The sequence below is a fragment of the Brachyhypopomus gauderio genome, chromosome 1 (assembly GCF_052324685.1).
Source record: "Brachyhypopomus gauderio isolate BG-103 chromosome 1, BGAUD_0.2, whole genome shotgun sequence".
Lineage (NCBI taxonomy): Eukaryota > Metazoa > Chordata > Actinopteri > Gymnotiformes > Hypopomidae > Brachyhypopomus > Brachyhypopomus gauderio.
The window spans coordinates 12,573,913-12,583,912 of record NC_135211.1 but is presented as its reverse complement, the minus strand read 5'-3'; the positions used below and the strand labels follow the sequence as shown (position 1 = coordinate 12,583,912).

The 10,000-nt window shown below is 49.5% G+C and overlaps 1 protein-coding gene across 1 annotated transcript in view; it reads left to right on the top strand.

Annotated features, from left to right (window-relative positions):
* tcf12 (transcription factor 12) overlaps nt 1-10,000 on the top strand; it is a 51,040-nt gene that overhangs the window by 15,035 nt on the left and 26,005 nt on the right. Inside the window, exons 4-5 of the mRNA XM_077018025.1 lie at nt 2,587-2,663; nt 7,901-8,003. Coding sequence (XP_076874140.1) covers nt 2,587-2,663; nt 7,901-8,003 — 180 coding nt within the window. The remainder of the gene's footprint in view (nt 1-2,586; nt 2,664-7,900; nt 8,004-10,000) is intronic.

Here is a 10,000-nt window from a genome sequence, read left to right as displayed (position 1 = left end):
ACTTCAGGTCCTGGATGGTGTGCTGAGCACGAGTTGTTGCACGTAGCGCTGTATGTCTCCACCCGCTGCAGTCGTAACGTTTCCCAGTGAGGCTCCTGGTGCTTCAGATGTGATCCTGGCCAGACGTGTGGCTATAACCATGATTTAAAGGCCGTAGAGACTTTATGTGCGGCAGGTTTAAACCCAGTATAGTTAAGCCTGTGTTCAGGTGTAAGATGTAAATAATACGTTAGTATTTTGGAAAACGTAACGGTCTTTCAGGGGCCAGATCTTGGTGGCTGGAGCCTCGTGACAGGTCCTCTGTGATTTGGTACACGGATAAATTGAGCTGCTGACTCATAATAGAACAAACCATGAAACCCCCCCCCCTCTGAAAACCTCTCAGTCACTACCTTTCAGCCAAAGCCACGCAGTTGCTTGTTGAAATCTATGTAGCACATGTTTATTTAATACTTTTAACAGGGTTAAGAGTAATAGACAGTACCATAAAGTCACCATGGCCAAGAATTCCTGAGGGCTTCTTTGAGAAGGTCTTCCCTGTGAGGTAATTTCCTCTGCTGGAAACACTGAGCATATGTCCCTTCTGTAGACAGATCCAGTGCTGTATATGAATTAGCGACCCCGCCCAATCTATTTTCCGCCGGTTCTTCTGTTTCTTCCCCTTATTTCATATGGCCACCTATCGCCTAAACATGCATAGAAAGCACGTTCTGCTGTCTCCTCCGTGTTTCGTCGTATGCCCGATGTGGTCTTCCCCAGAAGATGACCTAGAACACGCCGCTGCTGTGGAGCACGGGCCGGACGTCTCTGCGCTTATAGGGGAACATGGCTGCCTTAGCCGGGCCTGAATGTGCCGATATTCCCTGTGCAAGAGTGCCACACAGACAGCTTGGCCTCTTTGTCTTTGGCATTGCCCCAGTCTTTGCCCACACACTCTGATCATGTGTTGCCAGGCTTTAAGGGAAAAGAAAAGTGGAAAATCTCTCTCTCATTCTCTCTCCAGCTCTTTCTCTTTTGTTACTGCTTGCAGTGTGTCTCTCACTTGCCCTCCCTCTCACTCTCTCTCTCTCTCTTTCTCGCTCTCTTGCTCTCTCTGTCACTCTGTTTTTTGTTGTTTGTTTTTCCTATGCAAATGTCAAGCTCATATTCGCTGTGTAGTATGTGGCCTGCCCAACCATGCATTGAAAGGCTGTTTACAGCCAGTAAGGCTTTGCATATTTTTAGGAAAATGCTAACACCACATTTATGACACTTTTATCATTTTCTGCTATCTTTTCTCAGTGTTTGTGCTGCTGTTTCTACACAAAGGGTTTACTTTGTTTTCACATGTTCTGTGTGTTATAACAGGGCAGAATCAAACGAAAAGTATTGTGCTCTAGTGAATCACTGAGGTAGATTATCAAGAACTTTGAGAGATATTGATATTTTTCTCTATTGCAATCTTGTGACTTGTACATGAGTCTGTGGAATGGAATGTTGTTACCTGCAAAACAATATTGGCTCAAACAGCGCAAAGACCCAAGGATTCATATATCTTTACCCAACAGCCTCCACAAAATGCAATTTTGAGAGAACTAGATATTGTATTTGCTCGTCACATACCAGATGTTGAATTTATTCCATTGTCAGCTCTTATTTTATTTTATTTTATTTATTTATTTATTGTAAGCACCCCCCCGACCCAAACCCCCATGTGTGTGTTTTTCGGCGACTGTCTCTGTGAGCCAGGAGGCAGCGTAAAATATGAGCTTCGTCGGGTCTCGGTGCTGAGCTGTTTTGAGGAGGCAGGGGGCATCCATCACTGGCGGACAGGCGAGGGGGCTCAGCCGGCCAAGGTGGAGACGCCGGTGTGCATGCGGTGGTGCGCGCGGTAGTGCTCGCGACGGTGTGCGCGGTGGAGCGCGTGGTGGTGCGCGTGGGGCTAGCGACACCCCCCCCCCCCCCCCCCCCCCCCCCCTCCAAACGTGATTTATGTAAAGCGAAACTAACGCCGTGCCACACGCCGGCACGTGCGGCCCTCTGCTCTTGAATGGAAGCTCAGTGGATTGGTCAGAGTGGTCCGGTCTTTCTTTCTCCCCTGTCCCTCCTGCTGGGGAACAGGGAAGGTGCCTCATCCCTGTCCTCTTCTGTCTCATCTCGAGACACTGGTCTTTGTGCACTTTCATTTGTTATTTTTTAAAGTAAAAAAATAAGTTTTAATCTGTTAAACATCTACCGTTACAATACCTTATTATCTGTCTTTGTTTCTGCCTCTTGAAGCTAGATTACCAATGGGCACATAAACTATACAACCAGTATACCAAAGTTAGTATAGTTCAGTTTTGCCCTGGAGGCTAATCTATCTAGCAAGTAAAATGAACTTTGGCCCACCATAGCCTTGGATATTATTGAGTTGTTCAGTTAGCCAAAGAACTGTAAAAAAATAAAAGCACCCACTACATTTTGGGTAGAATAAAAACTGTCGTGTTTTTATGGTGTGTGTGTGTGTGTGTGTGTGTGTGTGTGTGTGTGTGTGTGTGTGTGTGTGTGTGTGTGTGTGTGTGTGTTTTAGGCACAGGGCTAATGGAGATGTGTGTCTCTTGGCAGGTATAGATGAGAGGACCACCCAGACATCTTGGGCCCCAGGTGGTCAGACCAGCCCTTCCTATGACGAGTCCTCTAGGGTAAGACTGATCTCATATGCTCTCTCTCTCTCTCTCTCTCTCTCTCTCTCTCTCTCTCTCTCTCTCTCTCTCTCTCTCTCTCTCTCTCCCTCTCTCTTGTTCCCTCTTTCATTCTCTCTTCCTCTCTGCCCCTATCTCTATTGTTCTATTTTCTGTATTTTTCTCCTTTTCTATCTCTCTGCATTCTCTCTGTCTCTCTCTCTCTCTCTCTCTCTCTCTCTCTCTCTCTCTCTCTCTCTCTTTCTCTCTCTCATTGACACGGGGCTTGTTTTGGTCAAGTGCTCAGCACTTGTAGCAGTTACATTTGCAGTAACCATTGCGTACTTCAAACTGCAGTATTTTTACTAGCATTTGTGAATATTGCAGTTGAATTTAATATATAATTAATATAATATATAATATTATATATATAATATTATTTATATTAATATAGCCTATTATATATATATATGCAACTGCTAAAAATCCAATATGTGATCCAATATATAATTAAAATGCAAATACAATAAAATGATGATATTACTGGTGGTAGATATTAACTATGAGGTTTGAAAATACAGCTTTGTGGAATTGGAATGGAATCACGGTTGCATTTCAGATCTGTGATAACGTGGAGGTTTTCATGCATGGTTGCATTTCAGATCTGTGATAAGGTGGAGATTTTCATGCATGCAAATGAGGTCAAGCCTCCACTGTAGGCCTAGACTTATTTGATTTCATCCCCTCCCCCTCCGCCTCCCCCGCAGCACGCCCGTAACGGGGTGTGAAGATCTCTGTTTCTCCATTTGTTTGTCTGTCTTTTACACAGTAGTTTGTTCTGGTCGCCCTGTATGAATTTCATTCAGTGTCAATCTCCTGTCACTTCCCATCAGAAATCAGTCAAATGTCAGAAGCTCTTGTGCCCAGTCGTCTTGTTTATCTCTCAGTGTCCTTCCCCGGCACCAGTCCCCGGGCCAGGGCGCCAGTCCACGGGCCAGGTCTCGCGCACGAGCCTGGTTGGAATAATACGTCACAGACGCTTGAGCTACGCTAGCTGTAGGTGCATTGAGCCCACGTTTCTGACATTGTGAAGGGGGAGATGGTCATTGAGCAGACAGCTCTTACAGGCCTTCATGCAGCATGCTCGCACACACAGGTGCGGCACACACACACACACACACACACACACACACACACACACACACACACACACACACACACACACACACACACACACACACACACACACACACTTGCATGTAGCCAAATACTGGGTTTTCACTGCATGCTACAGTTTCAGATGCATTAGCATGATCATTTATCGCAGTCCCTTGACCCAGAATAATCAATATCATTTTCATATCACTGCACACAGCAGAAATGAATGCCCCCCCCCACCACCCTGTAACTGCCACCCTGTGTTGACCACTCGTAGCAGAGTTCCTATCCTCTGTCTCTAGATGAACGTCCTCCAAACCCAGTGAGTCTCATGGCCAATGGAGCACACTTGGTCTTTGAAACACCTATTGTAATATTACAAATAAGTAAACCGATGCCCACCAAATAGCCTTGTGCATTATTGAGCTATTGTTAGCCAAATTGCTAAAAAAAAAAAAAACTTTTATTTTGGGTAAAAAGATTTTCTCTTCTCTTTCAAAATGGAACATTTGATCGTTAATATTAAAGTGCCTGTCAGGGCCGATCCTCCTCTCTGCCCTTATTTGGTGGCCGGCGTCTGCAGATATGACCCGTGTGTGCAGGCGGAGTTCGGTCTGGCCAACCTCTGCAGGTGCGAGACGGGAGCGCAGGGGCCACACACTCTTCCCGCACCTCCCCCGCCGAGAGTTCCCGTCTCGCTGGGGCGACGCTTCGCTCCGTGGCGGGCGGAGAACTTCGCCTGCAGCGCTCACGGCACGTTTCCATCTTATCGCCATCTTCACATGTCACTGCGCTCGAGCGGCGGTTTACCAGACCCTCTAACCTCTCATCAGATAAGCCATCGCCTTGTAGTGCGCAGGACTTTGGTGGTTTTTTTAATTCGTTTATTTTCTTCGTCGCGTAAATGTTTGCGGCCCTAACCTCCGTGGGATTATTTAAATGGTGGCTGGGGTTGCACCTTGTTCTCAGTCGACACTTTTTTTCCCCCGCTGTTAAACAATCGAGACGGATAAATGTCCCGTAGTGTGTGTGTGTGTGTGTGTGTGTGTGTGTGTGTGTGTGTGTGTGTGTGTGTTTCCCTTCCTCTCTGTTGCTCCCTCTCTCCCCCCTCCCCCTCTTTCTCTCTCATTTCCTCCTGCTCCCACTTCCCTCCCTCTTTTTCCTGCAAACCCCCCCCCCCCCCCCCCCCGCCCTGCCGTGTATGTGTGTGATTAGTGGACTGTGGACAGACTTCAGGGCCCTGAGTACCGACCTTGGCCCGCATCCAGGCCACGCCAGAACCCCCACGTGCCCCCCCCCCCCACCCCCTGCCGTCCCGCTACGCCCCGCTCCCGTCCATCACGCCCCTATCACCTGTCCCCGAGCCGTTACGGAGCAGGCCGGTGCTCACCTGGACACGACACCTCAGCCAGTCAGGGCCTCTTCAAACGGGGCGTCAGGGAGCAGGCCGGCTGCCCCCCCCCCCCCCCCCCCCCCCCCCCGTGCAGACCGCATGCATAATCAGAGCTTTGACAGTCATTTAGCCGGCAGTAACCGGACCTTTTAGCTGCCGGTGACAGCGTATGCAGCAGAGCACGTTCGAGCACACACACACACACACACACACACACACACACACACACACACACACACACACACACACGCACAGAACGGCGCATTTAGAGATGATGAGCCAGGCGTGATTGATGATCTGGTGGCCCCAAGAGCAGAGCACCCCTCCCCTGTTCCCCTCGTCCCCACGCTCTCCTCAGCCTCCCGCCCCTCCCCCTGCCTCACTGTCCTTTTCCAGCACGATGGCAGCTGTCAGAACCGGGTCACGGAAAGCAAGGAAGCAGGATATATTGGTGATGCACGACGCTGGAGAAGCATGGGGTTGTTTGTGCGAGCGGGCGTGTGGGTGTGCGTGCGAGCGGGCGTGTGGGTGTGTGTGAGAGCGGGTGTGTGGGTGTGCGTGCGAGCGGGCGTGTGGGTGTGTGTGAGAGCGGGTGTGTGGGTGTGCGTGCGAGCGGGTGTGGGTGTGTGTGCGAGCGGGCGTGTGGGTGTGCGTGCGAGCGGGCGTGTGGGTGTGTGTGAGAGCGGGTGTGTGGGTGTGCGTGCGAGCGGGCGTGTGGGTGTGTGTGAGAGCGGGTGTGTGGGTGTGCGTGCGAGCGGGTGTGTGGGTGTGCGTGCGAGCGGGTGTGTGGGTGTGCGTGCGAGCGGGTGTGTGGGTGTGCGTGCGAGCGGGTGTGTGGGTGTGTGTGAGAGCGGGTGTGTGGGTGTGCGTGCGAGCGGGTGTGGGTGCGTACGGGTGTGTGCGTCTGCTTTACAGGGCTTAAACTCTCTCGCTCTCTGTTTTGCAGAACTAGGAAATTAGGGGAGAGGGTTTAGGGAATTAGGGGAGAGGGTTTAGGGAATTAGGGGAGAGGGTTTAGGGAATTAGGGGAGAGGGTTTAGGGAATTAGGGGAGAGGGTTTAGAAGGGCGCTTCTGCCTCCCAATCTCCCCTGCTTCTTTTGTGCTGGTAGTGAGGTGCTTCGAGATTACCCACAGACGGTGGCCTCGGAGGGACACAACAGAGAGCCTTCTTTCAGTTGCTTCCATGCTGAACAAAACTCCATCACCAATTCATTTACCAAAAAAAGAGTGATAGTTAATACGATTGTATGGTGCTCCCCCCCCACACACTCACACACACACACACACACACACACACACACACACACACACACACACACACACACACACACACTAGTAAGATGGGGGAAGCCTATAGAATCCAGGCGGCAGTAGAAACAGCTCCTGGAGTTGCGGACAGAGTTAACGTCGTTTTAGGAGACACGTCCAAGCGGGGGGGTGAGGGGGTGTTGGTGGAGGGGGGGGGGGGGGGATATGGAGGGAGAGGGGCAGTTGGATTTTCACAGGGCCTGGGATTAGAACAGTTACAGGGTCGCTTTCATGGCAGGGAGCTGCAACTTTGAAAGGACCATACTGTGACCGATATTCAGAGCCTAGCCTCTGGACCTGATAACGGCCATGAAAGGGCCACTGTTGAGCTGCAGAAAGAGGAGGGAGAGGAGTCTGAGACCTCCCCCCCCTCCCCCAAACCTCCACCCAAACCCCCACCCCCACCGCCGTTTCAGACAGACACCTTGGTAGGAACTTCTGTCTGCTTGGTGTCCCCCAGTCAGATTCTAGTTCTTGCAAAATTGAAACATTACATTGAATATTTTAGAAAGATATCTGCTAGGCAGTATTGTTAGAATTGGAGTTGTTACATGATAAATTGTGTTCAGCAATATAACATTCAATATGTTACTAAGTGCATTCTGGGGCGGGGGGCTGTGAGTATGTGTGAGGTTGAGGTAGATGTATCTTGGACGAAAATCTAAGAGTTTCATCTCTGATAATTTTGTGCAGCAAACAAATGAAAATAAATTGGATTGCACCATGGAGTGAGGCAGAATAGCTGAACAATGTACATTTTACTGTTACAGAAAGATGTCTCAAAATGGGCATGATGTTCCAAAAAAACAGATTTTCAATCGTGGTTCTGGAAAAAAAAATAAGCAAAGCAGGACAAATTGTGGGTTGCCACATTAAACTAAAAATGTTGCCTAGCAACCACTTTTACTTTTTGTTCTGGGAAGATGGCTGGCTCACCTGGACCCTGATGTTTGTAGGTGTCTCTCTCCTGCCTGTGCGCCCTCTTCATCCGTATTTGTTGTGTTTTCAGTTCCTTATAGGGGTCAGTGAATTGGTGAGCACTGTCACAATCAGATTTGAGCGCAACGTTGTCAGTTTGATTTGAAATATTAATATCTATTTGTATCTACCATTCTCTTGTATTTATTTATTTGTTGTTGCATTACATAAAAGCTGATGTTTAGTTTTAATTTTTCATTTTGGGTGCTTTGTGGTCTGTGGTGCTGTGCCCCTTTTATTGAAATGTGTCAAAAAGAACACATTTGTTAGCACAGTGGCAGTTGAGAGGAATCAATCAGTTCAGAGGACAGTTGTCCTGCCAAGCTTCCCTGTCCAGACTCACTAATGAGAAGAGTGTCGTAGCACTCCATTAGCAGCAGTGGCTAATAATGTCCATAATGCTGTGATCTCTTCCCCCAGGGCGTGGCAAACAGCCCTCATTATGGTGATCACTTGAGTGACAGTCGATTATTGTCCCAAGAAGGATTGTCTCCGACACCTTTCATGAGTCCCAACATAATGGGTGAGTATCTAAGGTGATTTATACCCCCCCCCCACTCAGAGTGCACACATACACACACCCTGGGAGAAAGACAGAGACAGAGTATGTTTGCCCCCTCAGAAAACCATGGACAGGGCTTGTCACACAGTGTCTTCCCTTAAAGACAGTATGTCCTATATATGAAACGCCTCTCTCACTGTCTACCCCCCCCCCCCCCCCGCCCCTTCCCCTTCCTGTGGTGACTGTTCTCAGAAGTGACCCCCCCCCGCCCCCCCAGTGGAAATCACGCCATCAGTACAGTTTTCCATCACAAAAGGCTGTTTTCTAGCTATCATCAGAAAAGCCAGCGGGTACTTCAACAGGGGGGTGGAGGGGGTGGGTGGGGTTTTGGCGGGCAGGGCCGAAACAAGCAGATGTGTCAGAGATCATTTCTCACACAAACCCAGTCAGGATCTCTGAGGTCTTTCTGTTCGTTTGGCGGAGGTGTGTGAAAGTGAGATGAACTGAGCAGAGTTCCTCTTTCTTGCTCCAAATATATTTCATGTCTTTTTCCATGTGAAACGGTGGAGGAGGGTGACTGGGCCGCACCTCTGCTCTCTCCGCTGCAGCTGCTGGCTGTCTGCGTGGCTGTCTGCGTGACTGCCTGCGTGGCTGTCTGCGTGGTTGTCTGCGTGGCTGTCTGCATGACTGCCTGCGTGGCTGTCTGCGTGGCCGTCTGCGTGACTGTCTGCGTGGCTGTCTGCGTGGCCGTCTGCGTGACTGCCTGCGTGGCTGTCTGCGTGGCCGTCTGCGTGACTGTCTGCGTGGCTGTCTGCGTGACTGCCTGCGTGGCTGTCTGCGTGACTGCCTGCGCGATTGCCTGTGTGGCTGTCTGCGTGACTGTCTGCGTGGTTGTCTGCGTGACTGCCTGTGTGGCTGTCTGCGTGACTGTCTGCGCGACTGCATGCGCGACTGCCTGCGTGGCTGTCTACATGCCTGATTGTGTGGCTTTCTGTGTGTCTGTGTGACTGTGATTGTGTGACCGTCTGCGTGACTGCGTGGCCGTCTGCATAACTGCGTGACCGTCTGCGTGGACATCTGTGAGGATGCTCTTGCCGGCTGCCTACTCGCTCCACAATGTGCTGATGTGAAAATGCAGAGTTGTAAAAACTATTATTGTTATTATTATTTTTAATAGCCGAGGCAGTTCTTCAGGAGACGCCTGGTTCATGAGTTTCCGTCTTTTTGTTGTTGTTGATGATCTGTTCATTTTAATTTAAGCTTCTGCTGACATTTCATTGCACTCTCTGCTCTAATATCGGTCTTAGCGTTACTGGTATTCATGGCTTTCCTTCTGTTTTGTACGTTAAATCAGAGGCTGCTATTAATGTTCTTCTCTTCTACTGCCCCTTTTCTTTCATTAAGCGTTTTCTTTTTCATTATTAAGCGTAGTGTCACAGTTCATTTCTAGAGAAAAGAGGATATGACTGAAGCATTTTCCCTGCTGTCTATTATATGCATTGGTTCTTACCAGGTACTTTTTCTTTAGCCAAAACTGCATGAATTGGTGTCTATGAACTGTGGAGCATTTATCTTGAGTGTGATTGATGGATGATGGTGGCTGAGAGACGATTACTGGAGATCTTTCTGGCCTGCTCTATTGGGATGTGTTAGCACATGACAGCTTTATGGGCTGCTGAACCAAAGCGCTTTGTAGTATTGCTCTGGAGACCGGTTACCATGCGAGGGGGTACGTTTACAGATGGGTGCCAGCGATGAGGAGACGACTGAAACAAAATGTTATCTTTCTGCCAGTTGATCCCTGGCTGTGTGAAACGTGTGTGGTGTGTGTGTGTGTGTGTGTGTATGTCTGGCGTGGTGGGGGTGCGTGTGTGTGTGCGCATGCATGTGTGCGTGTGCGTTTGTGTGTGTGCATGGGGGTGCATTTGTGTGTGCACGCACACATATGTATGTATGCGTGTGTGTGTGTGTGTGTGTTTTGTATGTGCACACACTTAAGGGGGAGGGGAATGTTTGCT